Below are 26,470 nucleotides of genomic sequence, written 5' to 3' on the forward strand. Positions count from 1 at the left end.
TGGCCTTAGTTTGCATTGGATTTCTACAAGGGATGAATAGCCAAATGTAAAATAGTTCGGCTGAGTAGTTTGTTTGTGTATTTGGATTGTAGCATTGGTGGATAGGATTGTAAGGCTACTGTCTTTGCAAACCGTGAGTTTGCTTCAATCGAGATGGTTTCAAATTATAGAAGATGATCACAATATTCAGGGGAAAATTATTGTCTCTAAACACTCAAAATGGGCCCACAATTTTCCAATAAATGTTGTTGTCTTATCTATATCCATTCGATTTGATGTACAGTCTCATCATAATTAACATATTAGTAATTTAATTTTTAACTTCAGCAATTGTCATATGTATATATATAATTTCAAAGGGTAAATATGATTTAGGATCCTAACTTCTGCTCAATGTATCACTTGGTCCTTTTAGCTTTTTAAAGTCTTTATGTTGTTAAATGACGCATCAATAAAAGTAGATAAACACGATTCTTTCTACAATTTTCTTTCTTTTTGTTTAAATTTTTTTCAATGAATACACGACTATAAATAGAGTTTTAGAATTTGACGGATGGAAGCCATGATCATGGCTATGTACTACTAACATAGTTTTAATTCATGTTTAATTGCTCAAGCCAACCAATTTTGGATAAGATCAGACCAAAATGGGGGAGAGGGACATGCATGTCAGAATTTTAGAGAGAAATTCTTGTGTCATTTGCGAGTGTTTTTCTTAAAGCATCAGAGAGTGTGTGTGATTCTAAGATTTGGATTTGTTGTGTCTGCGCGTTGTCTTGCTTTGATGTAAACTTAGCATGGACCGAACAAAATAAAATCTGTGTTTTCTTGGTGTTTGTTTATATTTTCTTCTGTTTACTTCTTTGTTCTTCTCTTATGTTTGTGATTGTCTGTGCTTTCTAATCTGGTTTTGCAGGGCGTTAGAACACAAACAGCAACCAAGTGATAGTTGTAGAAAATTTTATAGACATTATTTTGTATATAGTATTAGATCAATTCTGCACTGCACGTAGTCCTCTCTCCTCCTAAGATAACCACATTTTGAATTTCACTGGATAGTTTAGACAGTCTTATATTAGATGTTTTGGTTCAAACTTTAAACAAAATCCTCTAATGTTCTTTCATCGACCAAAATCAACACACACTCCTTTCATTTCAGGGTGCTCACAAGTCACGAGCTCATCAGGTTATCCAATTTCCGCCTCTTCGGCCAACTTCAGTTCACATATCTTTTGTGCCTGCACAGACAAATTTGCATAATGTAAAGTTATATTTGCATGGTGTAAGTAAAGTAAAGAAAAAAATCAGGTGAAGAAAAGACACCTGAATTGCATTTGTATTACACCCTCTACGCAACTGATCTTCGAGCATTTTCACCCTGTCATTGGTCTAAACAACAATAGAGTTAGTTGAAATATGATTTAGTTAAATACCAAATTGTAATGAGATGTTTCTGCTGCTTACCATGTAACACAAGCTCTGTATATATGCTTTAAGTCCTGCAATCCGGTGACAACTTTGTTGATATGGTTCCCAAATTTCCTACAGTAGATGGTTCAATCATACATTATTATGGTTATAATAAATTTGGACAAATGTGTGATAGATATAGAAACTGATAATATTAACATGAAAAAATGGAGATGTTTGCCAATTGAAAGAAATTTATAATAACTACACTTAGACAAGAATTGTACTTGGATATCAACTGGTAGAGGAAGGCCTCCAGCCACAAATACTTGGTCCACTTTATAGAAATGAAGTAGTGATAATATTCTTGTTGTTATGATAATTTTGCTACCCGTACCAAACCATTTTCGGCTTCCAACTAGAGCGTATAATTGGTCTAAATTATCAATATCATCAAGAACAATTAGAACCTTCTTACAACTGAGTCTTTTCTGTAGAACATCTACACCTCTTGTTACACTAGTTATGTTTATCTTCTCTCCCAACAGAAGATCAGAAAGAAGTTTTTCTTGCAAGTGAACCAGACCATTTGGTTTTCTCGATTTTTGTCCCACGCCGCGGAGAAAGCTGCGGCCATCAAAGGCCTCAAAAATTCCATCATAAACTGATTTAGCTATAATTGTCTTCCCCATTTTGTTTTGGCCTGCAATCCCCACAACCAGAACTTCATTTGACCCCATTTGCAAGAAGAGATTAAGATATTCATAGCATGTGTCATATCTAATGGGGTATATAGAGATCTTCAGATTTGAAGGAATTCTTTTATCCCTGATATCTTGTGTAATGTCCCCAACAAACTTGGATTCACTCCTGCAATGGATCATCCAAGTACAACACGAATCCATGAGCTCACAAGATAATTCATATTTAAAAGAAACTGAAAACTTGTTTGCATAAATGGATTATAAATTAGATGAATATCAACAAAAGGAAAGACTAAAGAGGTTAAGAATACTAAGATTTTCTATCAATTTAAGGGAGGGTGTGGCATTGTCACAAAAGTCATTTAATTATTTCTGTTAAAGAGTCTCGCATTGATAATGTGTTGAAACTAAATACCATATATAAAATGCACGGACTACTCCTCTCATTGTCAGTTGGTTTTAAGATGGAACCCATGCATACACTCACCTATTCCTACTTTCTCAACCATACACTTCCGTATTCTTAACACTTTCCAAGTCCATGAGAATACTGAAAAAAAAAAAGTAATAAATAGTATTTTTGCTCACTGAACATTTTACACTACTAAGTTGTGTCGTTTACAGTGACATAGTCCTATCATATTCTATTCAATTTTACCGTGAAATGAGTAACACGGTAGATGATAATTGATAAACGGTAGATGATAATTGATAAATAGTTGCAAATTGTACACCTTTCACCCTTTTTACTTTAAAGATTAAAAAACTAAAACTATAAATATAAATTATTATAATAAAAGAAAATGTCTTTTATTTATTATCTATATTCATGTAAAAACGGCAAAGATTATTTAATTTGTATCCATTTATCAACTATCATTACTTACTCATTTTACTATAAAATTTAATAAAATACGATGGAAAGACTTTTTTATTATAAAAGTTATATTTCATGAGGTATTAAAATAAGTTATATAGTCTATGAGAAAATTTTGGTAGTGTAAAAAATTCACGAACAAAAATGCTAAACATTGAACAATTATTTGACTTTATTTCATATGCAGCACCTGAAGAGTATTCTTACCATGAAGCATAATGCATGGCCAATCAAATACTAATGATCATGAACTAGGATCTAATTTCTTTCTTGAATATGCAGAGAGAGAGAGAGATCATTACTTAAAGATGTCAATATATGTGGTGTGATCCCAGCCGCACAAATCAGATGCCTCTTGAAGAGCCAACTTCCACCTTTTCCACCAGCACCCTCCAACCCTTTGTCTACTCAAAGCAGTGGCAACAGGTCCTCTTGCTTTCCTGAGGTCAGAAGGGTTCAAATCATAGAAAATAGGCACAACAATCATTCCCCATCTTTCCCTACACCTCAGTATCAAAACAAGTTCTTCAAGGCAAAACTCAGAAGAGAGATACTCTTGGGAGAGCAGAAGAATGGCAATTCTTGAAGTTTGGATAGCTTCTTTTCTCTGTTGCTCAAGTTGAAGTCCTCTTTGGAGAACCTGATTTTCATCCCTGAATGTACGGATCCCATCAATGACCAAAGACTTATTTGTAAATTCTGTTATATGTTTTTGAGGATCTTGTGTGCTGAAACTGAAATACACATCAAATTCTGGTCCAGGTTGTGAGGAATAATCCCCCATGAAAATGTCTCTTGGTGATTTAACAACCAGCTTGAAAAAATGAATGCATGTAGCTTCTTCAACTTCTTCTTCTTCTTACTCCTTGAAAAAAGATTGTATAAGCTTTTCTCTGTCTTCTACACTGTTTTCTTTTGGCTTTACTGTTAGTATTCTTTTTTTTTTCTAGTGGTTGAGACACTTTATTTATTTATTGTGTCAACTTGCAAATTCCACTCATTTCGTTTTCCAAAAATCGTGCAATGGTCAAATGAAGGGCACATGATTTTGTTTTTAATACATTGTGGGGACAGTGTGAAATCAAAACAAAATCATGAGTATAATTTTGTTTTTAATTTTAATGTAATTTTAGAAAACATAATCCCACTTCGGGCAGTTGTGTAAATGAGTATATATAATTTTAGATTCTTGCAAATGATCTTAGTTGTATTTAGTTAAATGATATAAATTTTTATTTGTCAAATATGTTTATCCTAACTTTAGAACTTCCATTCTTACTAACCCTCTTTAACGTTTGTGACCCGAATTTTAATTTATTCCTTATATTAATGGGGTAAGTTGAAAAATACCACTTTTATTAATTAATTGATCAAATTTATCTCTAATTTTATATTTAATTGAAACATATCTCTTTTTATATGTATTGTACCCAAAATACCCTGACATAAGAGAGTCACATGAAGAGTATCTTGAAGTGACAGGGGCAAAATTGGTACAATGTTTAAAAAAAGAGGTAAAAATGATAGACTTTAAAAAAGAGGGTAAAAATAAAAGAGGACAATATAAAAAGGGTATAGAATGCAATTTCCTCTATATTAATTTCTTTTTATTAGTACTGGACTCTATGTTTGATTTTACAAATTGTAGGGTCTAAAATATCATTTAATAGTGATCATAAATTTATAGAGAATTACCCCATATATTATTTTCTTTATTTTAATTTTTTTTTTTTAAATTTACGTTTTGGGTTTCTAAAGTAGTTGCACCGCTAGTTGCAATAGGGGTATCTATGTAGAATTTCGTAAAAATGAAAAAAAAATAAATAAAAAACTGTTTTCAAGTGTAAAAATGAAAAAGCCCTTAAATTTATATAGCTAAATGATATTACTTTTCCTTACAAATATGAGACCTTTAATTCCAATTTAGTCCTGGCCTAATATCAAAAATAATAAAAAAATTATCATTTAACATATGAGTGCGTGGATCAATAAATATTACAAAATATAGGGTCTAAAATAATATATACTTCTACGATAATAAAAATAATATAAATTTAACTTTGTATTTATTTGGTTAAGGAAAATTGCAGCATAAGTCCCTAAAAAGTTCAGTTTGATACAGATAAGTTTTTAATCTTGAAAATTGGTGGTAATAATCCCCAAGCTCCCAATTCTCGTTAGTCCATTAGTACATGTTTACCGAGATTTTTAGCAACTGAATATTTTTAGACCTTAAGAAAGAAATAACATAATAAATAACAAATACGAGATTTTTACGTAGTTCAGGTGTTAACTATCATTAGTCCACAAGTCTATTTCATTAGGCTCATTGACCGGTAAATGTTCATACAGATTGGTACACAATGGACAAAAACTCTATTAGTTGATCAAAAGTGTAATATCTTGATAGTAATTCTCCACTTGATTCGTAATCAGTATAGTGTTGTCATTCCAATGGTCATTACTCTGTACCAAAATTTGTAGAGGTTCCATGTCCTGAAATTTGTGTATTCGTTATAATTTTTTAGTATCAATAGTTGCAAACAACAATTTTAATCTAATAAAAAAACTTATAAACAACTATTTTGTTTTCAATAAACATTAAATAATTTCTAATTTAACTGTATTTGTATTTATTTTTTCTTTAAAAAAAAAAACTAATTCTTATATTTTTTTTTCAAATTGTGTTCATAGTTCTAAACAACTATTTTCATCGATCAAAACAATTGTTAAACAACTACTTTTTAACAATCAACAATAAATGAGATTTAATTCAACAGTAGTTGTTCACTTGTACACAAACAATCATTATAATCCTCGAAACAACATATATATATAAAACACTTCTCAATAAAATACAGTTGATTATATTTGTATATTTTTAGTTATAATCTAATCTCATTTATTTATTAAAATCAATCAATTTTTTATATCATTAATTATTTATCTGATTTTTAAAATTTAAAAAATATTTACAACCATGAAGAAAATTTTTCAAAATAATTTAATCAGGAAGAAAATCATTAAAAAAAATTTGTACCTTGTATTTGTTCTCTGATTCATTTCTGGGTAAGCGTTGAAGTTTATCTGATCTTCTTGTATTCAAATTCTCTGACCAATATGATTTGAATTTTTGATTTTAGGTTGTTTTTGTATTTTTTTTTTCTTATCAATAGAGGTAGAAATTCCTGTGTTCTTTTTTTTTTTTTTTTTTTTTGTTGCTTATTTTACCTTTTGTATTTGGATTTGTCGGGAGTAGATTATTTTTTTTTAGTTAAGATCTACATTTTGCTGCAGCTAAATTTCGTGGGTGTTGAATGAAAATCGTGGAGATTTAAGATAGGTGTCGTTCGGCTAGGTCACGAAGAAGGAAGAGCTGCTCTCGTGATTTTTGTTGACACCGTATTTTTTAAAATTTAAAGTTTTCTTTCCTATTTTTGTTTATTTTCCCTTTCTAGGGTAAAATTGTAAATTGGTGCCTTTAATTGCTTATTATAGAAAAAATCCTTTAAAATAATATTCTAACAATAAAATATTCTTCAAAATAATAAAATAATACATACAAATATGAAAAAGGAAAATTCTAATAATAAACTTATAAATTTTTTTCTTCTCATATATACATATATAATACTATTTTTATAATATATATACGTATGTTTTATCTTACAAATATTATTTCTTTTGCTACAGATTTTATTATGCCAATATCTCTCTTCTTAGTCCTTCTCTCCTCATAAATATATAAAATGTTATTAGTCTTCATAGATATTTTAATCCATCATTAAGATACAACTTTGTTTTTTCTTTTAGAGGAGAGATGCCCTTAAGAAAAGAGAAGAACAACTAGATTACATGGGTCATCTCCAATCCAAATTGCAGCTTGATCTAACCTTAGAGCTAATTTTGCGATTTTGTGGGCAAAAGTATTAGCAGTGCGCTTAACATGAGTGATCGAGGCATTAGGGACGTGAGATAAAGCCGATTTAATTAAGTTGATGAGGTCTCCAAATAGAGAGATGTCTTATTTTGCCGCTGCTATTGTGTTTGTGACTGCTTTGCAGTCAGTTTCAATCTGATGAAGAGGGAAGCACTCTTCTATGCACCAGTGAAGAGATTTGAGAATAGACTTTGCTTCAAGGATTGCAGCGTCTCCTCTCCCTATATGAGGAAAAGCTATCGCTGCAACGACACCTCCCTCACTATTGCGAATTACTCCACCAAGACTTGCTTTGATGTGGTCATGCAAGGAAGCCACATTCGTATTAAGCTTGAGAAGGCCACGAAGGTGAGGGGGGGAATCCATGTGCTGTGGCAGTAGAATTGGCTTTGGGGTCTGGTGTGCTATGGGTAGTAGCTGTAGCTTTGTGTTCTGCCAGGTAGTTTTTCAGCGAGATGGGGGATGGCATGAGGCTGATCCGTCGTTTAATGCTTGATCTCCTTATTCTTGTTATGCCAGATAAACTAAGAAATACAAAGGAAAAACTCCACTTCTTCTTTGTTCATGTTAGAGAAAATATTAAAAAAAAAATCATGAAAATAAACAGTAGTTGAAAGAGATAAGTAGGGATAGAAAATAGTACATTTCCAAACTCTTCTAACTCTCTTGTAAAAGAACAAGACATGAGGAATTGATTCAATCTCTCTATTACAACGGCCACAAAGTGGGGATTGGGTAATCTTTCTTAGTTGGAAGGGTGGATGTGGAAGCTCTATACGTAAAGTGTTTCAACTTAGATGGGAGATTGAGATGCCAAAGAGCTTTCCACCAAGGAGATCGAGAAGACGAGGATGGGATATCAGGAGGGGAACTATTTGAATAGCTTAAGTGGTAGCCTATTTTTGCCGAGTAAGTTTCCGATTTTGTGAATTTCCAAATGAGCTTGTCTTCCATGGGTAGAAGAGGGAAGGGATAGAAAGAATGTGTTCGACAATATGAGGGTGATAACACTGGTTGAGACAAGTGATATCCCAGGTCATGTTGTCCTTTATGAAAGAAGCAACACTGTTAGGGATAAGGGGTTTGGTGGGAATCAATTGAAAGAGGATATCCAACAATCATGAATTAGAGATGTGTTCTTACCATTACTGATTTTTGTGATAAGGCCTTTCTGTAGCAATTCTTTTCTCTATTGAATGCTTTGCCAAACAAAAGAGGAGGAGTGGCCAAGGGTACAATTGATCTGGTTTAGATAATGCAGCAATGATTTGGCCATCATGGTTAGGGCTGAACATCAGGTGGGTTTACCGGGTTTCGGGTTGGCGGGTTTCGGGTTCACGGGTTTCGGGTTCAAAAAATTGAAACCGAACCCGGACCCGAATAGGGCATGGGTTGGCGGGTTGGCGGGTTGGCGGGTCACGGGTTGTCGGGTTTCGGTTGGTCGGGTTTAGCGGGTTGGCGGCTTGACCCGGTCAACTCAGTCAACTCGGTCAACTCTTTAAAAAAAATTAATTTTTTATTCAAATAATTATTTTTTTAATTTTTTTATTTATTAAATTTAGCATATATAATATAACAATTTGTTCATAGTATCTATTATTGAAGAAAAAAATACATAATCAATCCAACCAACAAACAAACAACCTATTTATCAAAGATTCAAATCAAACTTCATATTCATGTTCATGAATCATGATAAAAGTGAAAACTAAAATATTTTAAAATACATCCATATCCAATATCCATAGTCCATAAAAATCTAAAGTCCATATTATATATATATATAAAAAGAGTAATAAAAGAAATATATATAATATATTTATAAACCGGGTTGGCGGGCGGGTTCGCGGGTTCAACCCGAAACCCGGTACCCCTAAAATCTCAACCCGCCAACCCACCCGAAGGGTACCGGGTTGAACCCAACCCGCCCGAAACTTTTTTTAAATTTTTTTTTTGCGGGTTCACTAATTCGGGTTCGGGCGGGTTGCTCGGGTTCGGGTCAAACCCGTTCAAAATGTTCAGCCCTAATCATGGTTTCTAACAATTGCTCCATTTCCTAGAACTTTTACTGATGTATTCACTGTTGCATCTGTTGGAAATTATTTTACCAGGATCTTAGATCTACTCACAAGTATGTTGATTAACACCCTAAATATGAACTTTTGAAAACGATGAAATAAACACATATAAAGTTTAGTAAACCTTACATTGGGTGTAGCGGAATTAAATGACTCCTTCCGTTCAGATATCTAGCCCTTGATTCCTTTCTGTAGCAGAGCATTATCAATATCTGAACCTGGATCTCTTTCTCTGATTCTTTAGTGCTGAAACTCCTTCTTGCTGAAAGTCTTTCTTCACGATCTTCCTCACTATGATTGAGGTATCACTTGTTGTGTGTGGGCACTACTCTTACACTAAGAATTTCGAAATCTCAATGAGGAAGAGAAAGATGGAGTGGTCGGCCAAAGATAGGGAGAGAGAGAGGCTCAGTTTTTCTGAATGAAAAAGTAGAAAATTTAAGTGTATAAATTTCCTGAAGCCTTCACTATCTATTTATAGCATTCCACTAGGGTTAGGTTTGAATTATTTGGCATTAAAATAATAAAAATATCAGAGGGAAAACCCTACAAAAGTGGTCGGCCATGCAATGTGGATTTGGGCCTCACTTTTTGCAATTTTGCAGTTTTATCTTTTCTGCATCTGATTTTCTCAGAAACGCTAATTTTCAAATTCAACCATTTAAATGCCAATTCTAACTATTTAATAACTATAAATAATTATTAAATAATATTGTCATTTATCATATTTATTAATTGAACCATACAAAGTATCATAATTAACAAATATGCCCCTAAAACTCTTTCTTTACAATTTCACCCTTACTTAGTGAAAAATTCACAAATAGACATAGTCTAATTTGAGAATTATAATTGATTAATCAAAACCAATTATATGAGTCTTACAAGCAATATTATCTCAACTAGTGCGAGGAACATGGGTCTATATAACCAAGCTTCCAATAAGTAGATCAAGAATTTATTACTAAAATTCACTAACTTATTAATTCTTCGTTGAATCCACGCATAGAACTTAGAATTACACTCTCAGTATATAGAATGCTCTATATGTTCCACCATATAGACACATCATTAGTTATCCATTGTTATAATCCTAATTTGATCAATGATCCTCTATATGAATGATCTACACTGTAAAGGAATTAGATTACCGTTACACCCTACAATGTATTTTATCCTTAAAACACTTAACCCCGTATAAATGATATTTCAACTTATGTGAAATGAGATCTCCACCATTTATTTTCGTTTGGTCAAGCTCGAAGGAGATCATCCTTTACGTACTATTCGCCAGATAGAAGCTATAGATTCCATGTTTATGTTAGCGCTCCCACTCAATTGCACTACCGTGTTCCCAAAATGTACGTATCACCCTAACCCAAAAGTAGGCTTAACTAACAAATCAAAGAACACGAATAGCCTCTTGAGATTGAGCCTAATCATAATAAGATTAAGATCATTTGATCTAGGATCAACTAGGCGATATTGACTTGAATAGATATTACGGTAAGTTTAATAAATCTAAGTCAAAGTTCAATATCGGTCCCTTCCGATGCATACTCCATGCATCCAACCTGAGCTTTACTTTAACCAATGCTTTGGAAAGAACATAGTATTTCTACAAATGCAAGTAAACTCTGTTGTAGATTATCATATCAGTAAAATCCTGTGTCTGATAAATCTAGGAAACTTTATTCACATAGTCATGTTTACTTTCCAATGTGTTGACAGCACAATAAACAGGATCAAGTATGTGAAAAGGGTTTCAGATGAATTTATACATTATGTACATATAATCATGAAATAAATCATGTGAACCATGCAACATTAAATGTTATTTCTGATCTATATTAATAAGTAAATCTGATTATATTGAAATGAGTTTTATTTAGGGCATAAAACCCAACAGCATCAACATTAAGTTTTAGCTTGTTTAGGGCTGGTGGCTTCCAAGGAACTCCTTCTGTTGGACGGCTGTGGGTTGTAGCTTTATGTGATAATAGTCCAGCAATGGGTGAATTTAGTGCAACAGTAGGTGATGATCGGGTAATGGCTTTCTAAATTGTCCATGTAGTTAGTAGCATATGCAGCCAATGCATAACCTTCCTTTCTTTTGTCTCCATGAATGATCTTATTGCAATCAGTCTATATCATCCACATGATACATATTAGCATTTTGAAATCTTGTTGGCTAGAAGATTGGCAATATAGAAAAGATAATCCCCATCAAACAATCTTTGTGCCTTCGTATAATCAATGAGAAAATTGAAATGTTTCCATACATCTTTCGCATGCCTACAAAAGAACAAGGCGTGTCCAATCAACTCCCAAGCTTGTGTACACATCGAGCAAGCTGCTGAACTTAGAACTTTTTTTTTTTAAACAAAGCAGTTGCCACGGGTAAAGCATTGTGTATCACTCTCCAAGCAAATATTTTTATCTTTGATGGTAATTTGAGATTCCAAAAATACTTCCACCATTCTTTATGAGAGTGGGAAGAAGAATCCATCTCAGCATCATCCAAATCTGAGGCTAAGTGAAAACCGGACTTCAAACTTGAACTTGATTTAGCAGCTCTTTCCAAAAGGCGTGAATGCAAACAAAAAACATCTCCGGGATAAGCTTCGCGGCCCGGTGGTCTTCGTAATAAAAGAGACATTTGGCGATAAGCCTGTGCTTGTTTGAAGGGGTTGTCATAAATGATTGAAGTGTGTTGTTCACGGTAAATAAAAAATTCAGCAAGAGCTGCTCCTGTGTAAGGAGCGAGGTATTGTAATGTGGCCGGAGAATCCGCCGTTTCAGCTACAATAATAGTGTATCCCATAGATCCCCTTTCCTGTAAAGCAGTCACCACCTGAGCCACAGAAGGTGAAACCATTGAGTAAAGGAGTGATTCGGGCGGTTGGTGGCTCCCTCGAGAGTTGCGGGTTCTTGCCGTTGCATGAGTGGTAGCTCACGCTCAAAACTCCTCCAACACGAGTCCTAGTCGTTGCGCTGCGGTCCGTTTCCCAGTTTCGCTTGCACTTCTGATTGGTTCCATCCATCCCCGACCCTAATAAATCGAGTATGAAGGACTGTGTAAATCCCAGCAGCGGTGAAGTGCCAAATTAGCCGATCATGACTAGGAAAAAAAACTCCATGGAATTGATAAAATTCTATCAATATCAATATCACCAAAACGAGTTTTTAACACGGAAAGGTTCCATTCTCTCGTGTTAGTAATGAAATATGATACTGGAAGAGTTTGAGATCTAGAAAACGTGATTGGACAGAAGTTTGAGATGGCTGGAATCCATGGATCAACAGCTGTAGAAATATAAAATCCATTCTTTATTTTGTATCGCATGCCTTTGATGAGTAACTCACGTCCCTAACAAATTCCTTGCCAAGTTGGAGACGGCAAGTGACCGAGATTCGCTTCCAAAAATGAAGTTTGAGAGAAATACTTGTGCTGTAGCAACTTGCTTAGTAAGGAGTTAGGCATTTCAAAAATTCTCCAAGCTTATTTTTCCAATAGTGCTTGGTTGAAATGAATAAAAGATATGAATCCCACAACTCCTTTAAATTTTGAATTGCACAATAAATTCCAATTCTTCCAATGAATTTTATTGCCATTTTTGTTAGAGCCCCACCAGAAGTTAGCCATCATAGACTCAAGTTGGTTACAATTTTTTTTGGAAGTTTGAAACAACTCATAGCATATGTTGGTATTGACTGGACAACAACTTTCAAGAGCACTTCTTTCCCTCCTATAGAAAATAGTTTTTCCTTCCAAGCATTGAGCAATTTCCATATTCGTTCCTTGATGTTACTGAACATTTCTTTTTTGTCTCTGCCAGAGTATGTAGGAAGTCCAAGATATCGTTCATGACAATCACTTATGGGCATGTTCAATGTTTGATGGAAAAACATTTTCATAGTTATTTCAATATTCTGCGAGAAGGACATGACAGATTTATGTGTGTTGAGAAGTTGACTGGATGCTTTGTGATAAGTTTGAAGAACTCTTTGAATAGTTAAAGCTAGATTTTTTTTTGTAGCATGACAAAACAAGAGGCTGTCATCTGCAAATAGAAGGTGTGATATCGATGGAGCATGTCGTGTGAGACGAAGACCATCAAGATTACCAACAACCTCCTCATGAATCAACAATCGAAATAAGCCTTCAGAAAATATCAAAAATAGGTAGGGTGATAACGGATCACCCTGCCTTAGCCCTCTCCTTGGAATGACATTTCCAACAATTTCTCCGTTTAAGGAAAAGGAAAAGCTTGTTAAAGAAAGGCATTTCATGATGAGGTATATTCATTTGTCATCAAACCCCATTTTTTCCATCACAGCAACAAGATAGGTCCATTCGACACGATCTAAACCCTTACTCATATCTAACTTGAGTGCACAATAGCCTTTCCTTCCTTGGATTTTATGCTTTAGATGATGGACTAACTCAAAAGCTACCAAGATGTTGTCTGTAATAAGACGGTTCGATAAAAAAGCACTTTGAGTCTCTAAGATGACAAATGGAAGAACATCTTATCTAAGGACTAACACTTTTGAAATTAATTTGTAGATAACTTTGCACAAACTAATCGGCCTGTAGTCACTCATGCCAATTGGATTATTAATTTTTGGGATAAGAGTGATAATCGATTTATTTAGCATATCCATATTCTGTCCATCGTTAAGAACTCCCAAAACCACATCAGTTACTGAGGGTCCTACAATATCCCAATAGTTCTGATAAAACATAGCTGACATCAATCACTACTGAAACTCTTATCAAGACTCATAGATTTCAAAGCTGCAAGTATTTCATCTGGTGTAAATTGCTTTGTTAGATTTCCATTCATTGCAGCAGTGACTGTTGTAGGAATGGTGTTTAATGTGTGTTGAATTGCCGAGGAGTCTATGGGAGATGCAGTGAAAAGTTCCTCAAAATAAGATGAAATGATTGCAGTCATTCCCTGCTGTGATGATTCTGTAACACCAGCTGCATTTTTATTGATTTGATTGTATTATTGTTTCGTCTAGATGTAGCATGAGCATGAAAAAACTTTGTATTTTGGTCTACATTCTGCATCCAATCCACTCTTGATCTTTGCTGCCAATAAGTCTCTTTTTGTGCTAATAAATCGTCGAGTATTGTCTTAGAATTTTTGAGCTCCACAATTGAATCATGTGACATGTTGCTGTCATTGTTTAATGCAGAAATTTTCTAATGCATTTTTTTTAATATCTAGCTTCATGTTGCCATACTTTCGGGTATGCCACTGCTGTAGCGATGAAGAACAACCTTGCAAATTATTCACGAAAAGCTCCAAGGCATTTGTTGAAGTTGAGGAGTTCCAAGTTTGCTTTATAATAACAGCAACTTCAACATCATTAAGCCACATTTTTTTGAACCTGAATCGAGATTTATGTTTGACTTGTGCGGTCCTTTGGTTGATAGTGTGGACATTGACAGCAATAGCACAATGATCTGATCTGTAGTAGTCTAAGTGATTAGTGATCAAGGGCTCAAACTTTGTTGTCCATATATCATTAATAAAACACCAATCAAGTCTCTCTTTGATCTTATCAACTTTATGCGGACTTTTAATTCAAGTGAATGGGTCACCTTGAACAGGCAATTCAGACAAATAAGAATGGTCTAAAGCTTGCCTAAAGTCCTCCATTTGAGACTCATTTCTCAAAGCTTTTCCTTGTTTGTTGGCAGTATCTCATTAAAATCCCCAATCACTGGCCACGGTAAAAGTGGAGCAACATCACGTAACCTCTTGAATGTTGTCCATGATTGACATCGATTATTTTGCTCCGGAGAACCATAAAAAGCAGCGAAATGCATAGTAGGACTATCCCCAAAAGCCAAAAACATTCAAACAGACTTGAACTAAAATTCAGTAGTGTTACATTAACATCATCTTTCCAAAGTAAAAGTAAACCCCCTCCCAGACCTACCAGTGGGACTTCGAGTCCATTATTAAAATGTAAAGCATTATGAAAACGAGAAATTACATTAGAAATAAGTTTAGTTTCCATAATAAATAATACATGAGGGGATTGCTCTTTGACAAGCAAATGAAGATGACGGAATGCGCTCGGATTCCCCAGGCCTCGCGCATTCCAACTAATGATTTTCATGGCTGGTTGTGGGGCTGTGAGCCAGCCGCCGCTGAATTGTCAAAGAAACCTGAGTGATCCACTTCTAGACCAGAAACACTCTCGTTTGGCTCAACTCCAAGTGACAAAGTTGGATTGGACAAGGCTGTTGTAGGACCCCTGCATTGCTTTAGAGTTTTTCGCAGAGAGAGACTATTAGATTGTCTCTTGATGATTCGGTTTGGAGACGTGTTTTCCTTATCTCTAGACTGCTTGACAGATGAACATAAGACAACATTTGTTGCTGCAATTATGGACATCTACAACGTCTTGAAACCACGCTCATCACGTGGAGTGTTAGTTATGGATGGACTTAGAGGATAAGTGGCAATGGTGCCAACATCTGGCATGTAGATATCAGAGAGATCATTAACATCAACATGCTCAAATGATGTTTTATGTTGAGCAATTATAGAAGCGGATGGCCATGAGGTTTCATCTTTTGCACCAATATTCTTGTTAGTGATATTAGTTAAGAGTGCTAGTGTAAATTTCACAATAGTCGGTGGTGGTGTGATAGCAGTTGCACATAAGTTAGTGTCCATGACTGCTACACTTTGAGCAGAATTACTAGAAGCATCAGTGTTTATCAAAGAAGAGATTACACTTACGAGAATAGTGGATTTGACAGATAAGGCTTCAGTTCCTTCATTATGTTGCTTCTCAAAAGATTCTCCTGACAAAAGTGGCCTTGGCTGTGGTGGTGTTCTGCTAGAGAGGCCTAGTACCGCTGAAACAAGTGAATTTCTAGCCAAACACAAAGGCCATGCATTCTCTTTAGAAAAATCCGTTCTATACCTATCATATCCAGATGTGAGCAGTGCAACCCCTTTTAATTCAGGAACATATAGTATTTCAGGTTCAATACCATTATACATTTTTTTCATCCATACCAAGCAATTCGGGAAAGGATGTCCAAGCCTTCCACGCTCCATACACCATTCTGGTAACCTTTCATAACGGAAATCCACCCAAAATTTGTCTCTAGTTTGTTTAAGTTGTATGTTGCGACCTCTTAACAACGGTTTGGTGACATCACATTTAACCCGAAACCAAAGAAAAGGACCCAACTTTCTTCCAACCAATCATCATGGACTTCAAGGAATTCACCAATGATGTTTCCCAAAGCTTTAGCTAATATTTTCGACTTACTAAGAAAAGGAAGTCTATAACATTAGACCCAAAAAAGAGAGAAAATAAGATCTTCAGAGACTTTCTTCAGAACACTTGGTATGTATAACACTATATGGTGATTTTGGAAGTGATAGGGCTCCTTCAGTAGAACCCTTGGCTTGTCTCTTTCACATCCCAAGGTAAGAACAAACAGATCAGGTGGTTTTTCAAATATTGTTGTGTGGTACCTTCCATTCCAATAATCTTTTATTTGCCTTTGTAATGTAGAGAGAAAGACAAATTTGGTGGTGAGAACTCTAGCAACCAGCACAATATCCAAATTACTATTTTGCACATCAACATCATCAAGGATAAGTGTTGATTCATCTTCTTCAGCAAGAGTCATTGTTCCTTTCATTTTATCAGTCAGAGGATTCATGTTTCAGGTGGAAAAACCACAAATTTTTGGATTGAAGGGAGCAGTTACAAGAAGTTTTAAAGCGTATAGGGAAGAAGGAAAGAAGAAAAAAAGAAAAACCATAGAAGGACTAATAACTGCCTCATTGCAACATAACGGCAGACGACTCCAAATATAATTAATTTATTTCATTGGCATAATTGGCATTTGAATTTTATTAAATATTTTAGGGTGATTCTACAATGCACCCCCTTAAAAGGGATGTACTGATGCACCCTTAACTTGTTTCGGCATCCAGAAGAATTATTTAGTCTAATTTTTTTTCATATTCATGTACGTTATATGTATTTAAGATATCCTACGGAATTTTGAAAAATTTGGAATAATTTACAATATAGAAAATAATGTTCAAACAGTCTATTTTACACGCGTATAAAATAAAATAGTCACGCGTGCAACACACTGTCTGAACATAGTTTTCGGCGTGTTAAACTTTTCTAAATTTCTTAAAATTTTGCAGGATGTCTTAAATAACTATAACGTACATGATCATGAGAAAAAATTTGACTAAAATTATTTCGGATGCTAAAACACATAGGGGTGCATCAATATATCCATTTTAAGGGAGTGTATTGTAGAATTTTTCAATATTTTACTTTAAAAAATTAATTTAGTTTTTTTTAGAAAAAAAAAATTAATTTAATTTAGATTATAATTAATTTAATTCTAAATATAGAATATTTACAAATGTAATGATGGTAGTTATCTTTTCAACGTAACTATTATTTGTCGTATTGAAGATTTTGAAGTCTAAATGTAGAATATTTACAAATGTAATGATGGTAGTAAATGACACATCTTTACCAAATCAAACCAACAACCCAACTACTGTATGGACTCCTCTTCCTCCTCTGGTGATGGGATTTGCACTACGTCGTCGTTTTCGTTCTGGTCAGCCGTAACCCACCTGAGGCACGACGTGTTCTTGAGTTTCAGAGGCGAAGACACCCGCCACGGCCTTACCAAAGACCTCCACCAGGCTTTAACCGAGGCCAACATCCCCACCTTCAAAGACGACATTAATCTCGAGAAGGGCAGGGAGATCGCTTCAGAGCTTCTCAAAGCCATCCAAGCCTCAAGAATCGCGGTCGTCGTTTTCTCCAGTAACTACGCCACTTCTGGGTGGTGTCTTGATGAGCTGGTCAAGATCATCGAGTGCAAACACGTGGACGGTCAGATCGTGATCCCGGTGTTCTGTGATGTTAGCCCAGATGACGTTTTTCATCAGACGGGAAGCTTTGCCAAGGCTTTTGCTAGCCACCAAGAGCGGTTTGCAATGGATTCTAACTCTAGTGTGGAAAACAAGATTAGTAAATGGAGAGCTGCTTTGAGTGAAGCTGCTTCTAGCTCGGCAGGTTGGAATTTGCAGACTAATGATGTCTCTCAGTGGTAATTATTTACTAGATAATGTGTTCGAATCCAGTTACTCAAATTGCCAAGACATAATGCACAGTCTAAGGCTCTAAAACATGTTTGAAATTACACTATGTTTGGTTGAAATGGCTGTTTCACATGGGGTGGGGATAGCATTCTTTTGGTTTGAGTATGGAGCAGAGTTTGAGTACCAATTTTCTACAGTAACAGTTCGCGTATCCAACATACTCATGGCTGTATTTCTGGTTTAATGAAGCCAGGATTCTGTGTTGCCCCTTTGAAGGGTGGAACAAGAGATAAAAGTGAGATTTTAATTTAGGTAAATCTAATGCTTGAAATGGTATCTTGGATTAAAAACAAGGTTCTAGTTTGATCTGCTCAAACAAATCTCTAGAAATGCAAATTACAGTTTCTGCTCTTATGATCCCCAACACAAGGCTTCTTCTTCATTTACTTATAGTTGTGGTTCTATTAAGGGCTTTGAGGTAAAACAATTAGTGAAGAAGAAAAAAACTCATCATTACGGTTCCTTCAATGAGAAATTGTGTGTTTGTTTATAATTTGATTGGCATTTAAACAATGGTTTCATGAATCATACAATGAGCTCTGGTTACATGTATGAAAATTGAACTTATGCGCATCTCATGTGTATTGCTTAATCTTCGTTTGATTGCTTGAAATAGATATTAAGTCACCAATTCAATATTTAGACATTGTAAGTTGAGAATAATAGTAATAGTTATGAGATTAATTACTCATTGCCTTTTGATTATATTTTGCAGGCATGTATCAAAGTTTTTACAGAAGATAGTGAGCCAAATTTCATGTAGACGCCAAGAAGCGCACATGTGTCTCGATCTTCGGCCTCAAAATGACGATTATGGCAAGGACTATCTCAACCTCTTGCTAACTGCAATGTCAGATGATGTTCTTGTTATAGGCCTACACGGAACAAATAATTTAGGAAAGACAAACATTGCGAAAGCGGCGTATAATAAAAATTTTCTTAGCTTTCAGGGTAGCTGTTACTTGGCAAATGTGAGTGCAGTTTCTAAAAAACCAAATGGACTTGTACATTTACAAGAACGATTACTTTCTGATATCTTAATTGAGAATGATGATGATATTCAACTAGATGATGTCAGCGAAGGAATTAGGATGATTCAAACTGAATTACGACAAAGAAGAGTTCTTGTAGTTCTCGAAGATGTGGATACGCTGCAGCAATTAAATGCTTTAGCCAGGAAGCGGGATTGGTTTGGTCCAGGAAGTAGAGTTATCATTACAACAAGAGATGCAAAGTTGTTGAGCATTCTTGAAGCAGATGATGTATATGGGCCACAAGGCATTCAGGTGAACTTTGTTTGTGTGTTTTTGATGAAAACAAGAAATTTCCCTATGTTTTACAACAATGTATTTCTGATTATGCAGGTTATAAGAGACAAATATGAAAATAATCTTGAAACAATTAAGGAACTTGAGGAACTTATTCAAAAGATAACTTTTCAGGTATACAACAAAAACTTGGTCTCATCTAATTTGCAATCTGCATGAGATATTACAGTTGGAATTCTTGTTAGCTATTACCAGTTAAAACATAGCACAAAACAGAATAAACAGTTTCCTTTTTCCAAATCAGGATCCAACCTTTTTTACCTTTTAATCCAGGCTAAAAGAAAAGAGAGATTCCTTTTGGCTGAAATAGAAAGAGAGAGGAGGAAGAATGCATGTCAGGTATGATTTAAATCTCCATCATCAAAAAGAAAAAAAAAAAGTTTGGATTTTACATTCTCAGGATCAATTCAGATTAATAAAATACTAAAACTCACTTGTTCTGCTTCTTAGCCTCAAATTCTAGACGACTTACAGCACAGCCAGAATGAGCTTCTTCCTTCATACACACTCACCACAACAAGGGATGTAGTTCTGAATAGAACTGAAAGTTATGATTGTCATGTCGGTACTAATTATGGGATGTGGATGGATACTGAGCTTCAAAAAGAAATTGCAAAATGGGATTGCTAGAGTTTTGTGTATGTTGATGATTGATGAGATAGGAAAATAGTTTTTGTCAAAAATGGAGGATTTGCAAGAAACAAAAGATGAGACAAGGCAGGAAATAACAGCCTTCTCCTTATTGCCAAGATATAACTAAAGCAATTAACATTGTATCCTCTACCTATGAAGTCAGAGAGTGAAGATTCAGGAAATTAGGAGGCTTGTCTCACTTCATGTTCTTATACTAGGAGTGAATAATAAAAAAAAACCTCAGTATCTTCACATAATTAATGATCTATAACTTTTCCTCTTTAAAAAAAATTGTTCAAAAAATAACTTGTATACAGCTATTAATGGTCTGTAAACAACTATTAATTTCTAAATGCACAACTTGATCTACTTTAAGCAGAAACAACAAAGAACATGGCTAAACGTGCCATTAGACTCTTTTGGAGTGTTTCTTGAATTGTCAACTGACATTACTTCTTCCACTTCTTCATGATCCACTGCGACGGCATTAGTATCGACATCGTTGTGTGAAACCTGTCCTATGTCTGGGTTTGAATCTGTGATGGTTTCGTTTAAACCTGTCGATGTGTAGTATTGGAAAATTAAACTCCTGCTCTTCAGCTAAATCTTCATGTGCAATATTCATACTTTTACTATTTTTCATGGACTTCAATAACTAGCCAGACTTTCTCTTACCTTTATTCTCTGAGTCACTTGATAGAGATCTCAACAAGGATTTTGGTGAAGACTCTACAAAGGAAGAACTCATTGCAACCTGAAAAACCAAATTAAGGTAGCAAAATAAGTTATAATATAATATCTGCACTATATATTGGAATTGAAGACCTATAATAAAGTACTGATAACGTTAAAACTATTTCAAGTGAAAAACCTCTATAGCCAACCATGTCATTTCCAATATTTATCCATATCAATATACTGCAAGAATTATATTGAAGTTTAAGTGAAGTTTAGAAATAGTTACACTTGATGGGGTTCCAACTTCCTCCAACTTCGTGCATGAATTGAAGGCTTGTCTATCTTCCTGGCCATACTGCAACTCATATATGTACACATTATTATTTTATGTTGAATGTAAAATTCTAGTTGGTACTAGTTCAAAGCATGAGAAACAACACCTGAATAGTTCCATTTCGACGCTCTCTGGTCCTACATTCTTCAAGATACTTCACCTTCTTATAAGTCTACATTCAAGATTAAAAAGCTCTTATTAGAATGAGATCAATCCAGTTGCAAATTACACAAGCTTGTTTTATTCTGTTGCTGACCAAGTAAGGGAGCCTCTTTATATACTCTTTTAGTCCAGGAATCTTCGGACAACTTTGTTGGAACGGCTCGCAGATTTCCTAACCGAAAAAGGAAATGATTTAGGTTAAAGAGGCAGCATGAAAAAATATTTCACTATCCAAAACCAATGGTGATTACTTGTATATCAAATGGTAGAGGAAGGCCTTGGGCCAAAAACAGCTGATCCACTTCAAAGATACAAAGCAGAGGCAAATCAGTAGATGTTATGATGATTTTGCTTCCCAAACCAAACCATTTTCTTCTTCCAACTAAAGCAAGCAATTGGGATAAGTCATCCACATCATCGAGAACAATTAGAACCTTCTTTTGACATAATCTTTCTCTTATCGCAGTCACACCTTGTGTTTCACTGGCTAAGCTAATTTTCTCTCCAAGTATATCAAAAAGAAGCTTCTCTTGTAACTGAACCATACCATTTGGCTCTTTTGATTTCTTTCCAACACCTATAAGAAAGCTACCACCATCAAAAGCCTCAACAAGTCCATCATAAATGGCTTTCGCCATCATCATCTTCCCCATTTTAGCCTCTCCAACAATCCCCACCATCACAACATCATCTGATCCTAAGATGCTTACATATTCATGGAAAACATCGTGTCGAAGCGGATAGATTGAAACATTCAGATTCAACGGAATTCTCATTTGTAAAACATCATCTATAATCATTTTGACAAGTTTAGATTCAGGCCTAAAATTTGTCAACATAACAGAATGTTAACAAACACAAATTGAAATGATAATCAATACAAGAAGAAAACCAAATGATAATCAACACATGCTGAGATGACGTTACCTTATGCCACATGAATCCCATCCAGATAGACTGGTGATCACTTTTAAAGCTGCACTCCATGCCTGCACCTTATTATCCATCCTACCTTTGAATCTGTTTTTGAGTTGAGAAAATGCAGTGTCATAACTTTCAGACGACGATGATGGTGTTTTGAGAAAAATTGGTACAACAATCTGTCTATTTATTTCCCTGCATTGGAGTGTATGTACAAGTTCATTCAAACACCATTTGGAAGATACATAATTTTGTGATAAAACAATAATTGCCATCTTTGATGATTGAATCACTCTCATGAGTTGAGATCCAATTTCGTCACTACTACTTCTTTCATGTGATTCCTTATCAAAGTAGGATTTGATGTGTTCACGGCATAAACCAGCATGAAGATCTCCTGTAATGGTATCATTTCCGCCTCCAAAACTAAGAAAGACATCGTTTGTTTCGATCAAATTAGAGGGATTAGAACAGGAAGTGGAAGAGGAACTGAAAGTGGGATTATTCACCATATTCATTTCCTGCATAAATGATTGATGAGAACAACAATGTATAAGAATTTACAACAACATCAACAATAGCAGCAGCAACAACAAAAATCAACATGTATCATTCATACACACATTGCACGTACCCCTTTCCTCAACGGCGCGCATCCACAGATTGCAAATCAACCAATACTACTAATATTAAATTTACTAAACTAATTTTGTGATAGGGGAACTGGAGGCTGAGGCTGAGGCTGATGCAATTGTTTCTTTAGCAATATACTAAAATTAGGGAGTCAGATTAAATGTTTAGTAATGCTTCACAAAAAACTATGCCACGTGTCACAGTTAGTTATGTTGGTTACATAGTTAGACTTGTGTAGCTTTTACTTATTTTCATTGAACAATCACTGCATGATAAATAAAATACTTGCAGGAAAATTGTGATTAATAGTGCAGAATTAAATTATTAAAACTTTAAATAATTAAATAATTAGCAATGACAAAATTAATATATCAAGAACAACAATTGAATGAAAAATAGGAGAGAACAGTATGGAAAACCAGAATCAGTAAATGTAGAAAAGTAAAAAAATTAACACCAAAATATATACTAGTTCAAGTCTTATAGATCGATGTGATCTATGGCTTTACTCTAGTTCTAGAACACTACCGAAATACTCTTTATTGATTGAGCAAGAACGAGTACAAAACAGTCGAGACAAATTCTCTGATGAGTTCTCACAAGTGTTTCAACTCTCACACTTACACCCAAGAATCTTCTTCATCTACAGAAGATTCTTCTTACAAAACCTAAATCCAATCTCTCTCTTTTCTCTACCACTCAATCTTTCCTCTCTCTAACTCTCAATCTCAATTTGAACTGTGTTTAAAAATTCGTAACTTGAAATAAGAAGTCAAGGTTGTATTTATAGGCTTAAGATCAAGATCTTAAAGTCGGTGGCTGCAAGAAACGAGGTTGTTAAGTTAGTTAGAAATAACTAACTTAACCAACTCCTCTTTGAGCGAAGTCTCCACGTTAGCTTCAGTCTTAGTGCATCCGGGAACATATACGAGCTTCTGAGATCACGGACCAAAGGCACTCGCTGACGAAGCTTCCGGAAGGATTGAACCAGCTAGACTTGACTATCTGGAATTGCCTTCTCGGGAGAATAACTAGCTGCCCAGAACTCCTTTTCGGAGGAGGGCTAGCTATCCCAAAGACTGAACCCAGAGTGGATATGATAGTCATCCGTGGACTCTCTTTCAGACTCAACTATCATTCCACAAGACTCCTTCCGGGATGGACAAGTTAGTTGTCTTGGAACAACATCTTGGAGACGCCTAACTTTCTAGGAATGACTTTTGGAGACCTTTTCATTTGAAGGAACTATACCACAAATTCTACCTAGTTACTTCAAATTAAAAGAATGACGATGATGAAGAAAGAATGCAGCCATCATTGGTTAGTGTTCTAGGAATCTCAGTATACTAACTTCTGAGATTGATCAAGTTCAAGCAATGCTTGAACTTGTTTAAATTTAAGACCTTAGTTCCAACATTAGCAAGATTATCTTCTATCCTGACCTTCTTTAAATCAATCAGCCCTTCTTCTATCTTCTCTCTGATCCTGTAAAGCCGTATATCTATATGTTTGCTATTTTTATGATAAACCGAGTTCTTACAAAGATAGATTGATGATTGGCTATCTTGAAATATAAGCAGTGATTGTACGCGGATCGTTTGAACCCAATTTGATGCATATACGTATCAAATCTCTTATTCCATTGTATTGGGGACTGTTTCAAGCCATATAAAGATCTATTAAGCTTGCATACTAGCTCATCTCCTTTACCTTCCACCTGAAACTCAGGTGGTTGCTTCATATAGATCTCTTCTTCTAAGAATCCATTTACAAAAGCAGTCTTAACATTAAGCTGTTCAACTTGAACTCCATTTGAGCTGTCAAGGACAACATCAACCATATTGTCTTGTACTTTGCCACAGGTGAAAAGATTTCAGTGTAGTCTATACCTTCCACCTAAGTAAAGCCTTTAGCCACTAGCCTAACTTTGAACCTCATAGGTTCATTCTCATTGATTCTCTCTTTCACCTTAAGAATCCATTTGCACTCCACAATCTTCTTGTTCTCTGGCTTTGGCACAACTACCCAAGTCTTGTTCTTCTGAAGTGAATCCATCTCCTCATCCATGGCTTGAAGCCATTTAGACTTGTTTCCACCTAAAATTTCCTCTTCATAGCTTCTGGGCTCTTCAATTTCCGTCTGTTGAACTGCCGCTAGTGCATATGCTATTACGTTTGCTTTTGCAAATCTTGTTGGAGGATGAATCTCTCTTCGAGTTCTATTACGAGCCCACTGATAACCTTCCAAACCTGTTTGTCTGAACCCTTCCGACACCTCTGTTTGGTATTCGTTATCTTCTGGCTCCACAACAGCTTCCGTCTGCGCATTGTCTTCTGGTTCCACACTAACTTCTGTCTGTAAACTTTCTTCCAAGAGCTTCGTTCCATACTCCATTTCCACACTTGCAGTTTCTTTGTTTCCTATTTTTCCTGTAACACATGGAGACACACTACCTTTCCCGAATGTCAAGTGAGGATATGCCAACTCATTAAAAATATCATTTTTGGCAATCACAATATTGGGTCTATCCTTCTTAGAAATATAAATTCTATACCCCTTAATTCCTATGGAATAACCTAGAAAAGTTCCCTTCATGGATCTAGGTTCTAGCTTATCAATAGAGTGGTGAACATATGTTGTGCACCCAAATGTTCTTAAGTACATTAGGTTTGGGGTTCTGTTGTACCACATTTCATAAGGTGTTTTTAGGTCTATCACTCTATTCAGGCTTTTATTTATAGGGTAGGTAAAGCTTCCCCCAAAAAATGGTTTTTCTAATCCAGAACTAAACAGTAAACATCTACCTTTGTTCAATAAGGTTCAATTCATTCTTTCAGCAATACCATTTTGCTCTTGGGTCTTCACTACAATTCTATATCTAGTGATTCCACTTTCTTGACATAACCTGTCAAACTTTGAGTTAACAAACTCCAAACCATTATCCGTCATCAGGTTCTTAATTCTAAGATTTGTTTAGTTTTCTACCTAAGTTTTCCAATTTCTAAACTTTTCCAGGCAATCATTCTTAGTAGTTAGCAAGTAGGTCCAAACACACTGACTATAATCATCAACTATGGAAAGAAAATATTACTTACCGGAGTGAGTAGGCACCTTGTATGGTCCCCAAAGGTTAGTGTGCACATATTCAAGTATATTTTTAGTTGTGTGCCTTGCCCGTGTGAACTTCAGCTTATGTTATTTTCCTAAAACACAAGCTTCACAAAATGGTAAGGCACAAGAATTTAAATTTTCAATCATACCTTACTTGTGCAGTTCTTTGAGGCCTTGTTCACTAATATGTCTTAAGTCTATGATGCCACAACTTCATATCCAATTCTAGCCCTTTCACCATGCTTGCCTCTCCAGCTGGGACAATCTCTCCTTGGAGAACATATAAACCATTTATATTCTCTCCTTTCATTACTACCAAAAAATCTTTGGTGATCGTCAAGCTTATGTGAATGGATTTGTATCTGTATCCTTCATCTTCAAGCGCACCCAGGGATATGAAGTTTCATCTAAGCTCCAAGATGTTCCTTACGTTCATCAGCCCTTTGATTCTGTCATTGTAACGCCCTAAT

General features: G+C 35.1%; 3 protein-coding genes across 5 annotated transcripts; 1 reads left to right on the forward strand and 2 right to left on the reverse strand.

Moving 5' to 3' along the window:
- Nucleotides 1-946: 946 nt before the first annotated feature.
- Nucleotides 947-4,011, reverse strand: LOC115722559 (disease resistance protein RPV1-like). The gene is made up of 5 exons (XM_061104497.1): nucleotides 3,294-4,011; nucleotides 1,698-2,280; nucleotides 1,465-1,542; nucleotides 1,324-1,389; nucleotides 947-1,238 (listed from the first exon to the last, which is right to left on the reverse strand). Exons 1-5 carry the CDS (start codon nucleotides 3,773-3,775, stop codon nucleotides 1,188-1,190), a joined length of 1,260 nt encoding a protein of 419 aa, XP_060960480.1. The 5' UTR covers nucleotides 3,776-4,011; the 3' UTR covers nucleotides 947-1,187.
- Nucleotides 4,012-17,509: 13,498 nt separating this feature from the next.
- LOC115722557 (disease resistance protein RPV1) lies at nucleotides 17,510-20,550 on the forward strand. Of its 2 annotated transcripts, none has more exons than XM_030651799.2 (5): nucleotides 17,510-18,148; nucleotides 18,916-19,486; nucleotides 19,565-19,642; nucleotides 19,802-19,867; nucleotides 19,979-20,550. In XM_030651799.2, exons 1-5 carry the CDS (start codon nucleotides 17,592-17,594, stop codon nucleotides 20,156-20,158), a joined length of 1,452 nt encoding a protein of 483 aa, XP_030507659.2. In that variant the 5' UTR covers nucleotides 17,510-17,591; the 3' UTR covers nucleotides 20,159-20,550. The 2 variants fall into 2 exon arrangements, 1 of the variants encoding a protein (XP_030507659.2); XR_009684628.1 differs by having other exon boundaries at nucleotides 17,528-18,148; nucleotides 19,773-19,867; nucleotides 19,979-20,003.
- Nucleotides 20,410-23,013, reverse strand: LOC133031126 (disease resistance protein RPV1-like). Of its 2 annotated transcripts, XM_061104496.1 has the most exons (8): nucleotides 22,891-23,013; nucleotides 22,263-22,777; nucleotides 21,587-22,157; nucleotides 21,430-21,507; nucleotides 21,280-21,345; nucleotides 21,126-21,194; nucleotides 20,837-20,915; nucleotides 20,410-20,718 (listed from the first exon to the last, which is right to left on the reverse strand). In XM_061104496.1, exons 2-8 carry the CDS (start codon nucleotides 22,772-22,774, stop codon nucleotides 20,528-20,530), a joined length of 1,566 nt encoding a protein of 521 aa, XP_060960479.1. In that variant the 5' UTR covers nucleotides 22,775-22,777; nucleotides 22,891-23,013; the 3' UTR covers nucleotides 20,410-20,527. The 2 variants fall into 2 exon arrangements, with proteins under 2 accessions (XP_060960479.1, XP_060960478.1); XM_061104495.1 differs by lacking the exon at nucleotides 22,891-23,013 and having other exon boundaries at nucleotides 22,263-22,835.
- Nucleotides 23,014-26,470: the final 3,457 nt, after the last annotated feature.

The sequence above is a fragment of the Cannabis sativa genome, chromosome 9 (genome assembly GCF_029168945.1).
Source record: "Cannabis sativa cultivar Pink pepper isolate KNU-18-1 chromosome 9, ASM2916894v1, whole genome shotgun sequence".
In the NCBI taxonomy this organism is placed as follows: Eukaryota; Viridiplantae; Streptophyta; class Magnoliopsida; order Rosales; family Cannabaceae; genus Cannabis; species Cannabis sativa.

Coding starts and splice junctions, on each gene's coding strand:
- LOC115722559 (XM_061104497.1), bottom strand. CDS start 3,775: ATGGGGGATTATTCCTCACAACCTGGACCAGAATTTGATGTGTATTTC. Junction 2,281..3,293: donor ACATATATTGACATCTTTAA/GTAATGATCTCT, acceptor GATCCATTGCAG/GAGTGAATCCAAGTTTGTTG. Junction 1,543..1,697: donor CTCTACCAGTTGATATCCAA/GTACAATTCTTG, acceptor CATCTACTGTAG/GAAATTTGGGAACCATATCA.
- LOC115722557 (XM_030651799.2), top strand. CDS start 17,592: ATGGACTCCTCTTCCTCCTCTGGTGATGGGATTTGCACTACGTCGTCG. Junction 18,149..18,915: donor ACTAATGATGTCTCTCAGTG/GTAATTATTTAC, acceptor TATATTTTGCAG/GCATGTATCAAAGTTTTTAC. Junction 19,487..19,564: donor ATGGGCCACAAGGCATTCAG/GTGAACTTTGTT, acceptor CTGATTATGCAG/GTTATAAGAGACAAATATGA.
- LOC133031126 (XM_061104495.1), bottom strand. CDS start 22,783: ATGCAGGAAATGAATATGGTGAATAATCCCACTTTCAGTTCCTCTTCC. Junction 21,508..21,586: donor CTCTACCATTTGATATACAA/GTAATCACCATT, acceptor TTTTTCGGTTAG/GAAATCTGCGAGCCGTTCCA. Junction 21,346..21,429: donor TAAAGAGGCTCCCTTACTTG/GTCAGCAACAGA, acceptor TCTTGAATGTAG/ACTTATAAGAAGGTGAAGTA.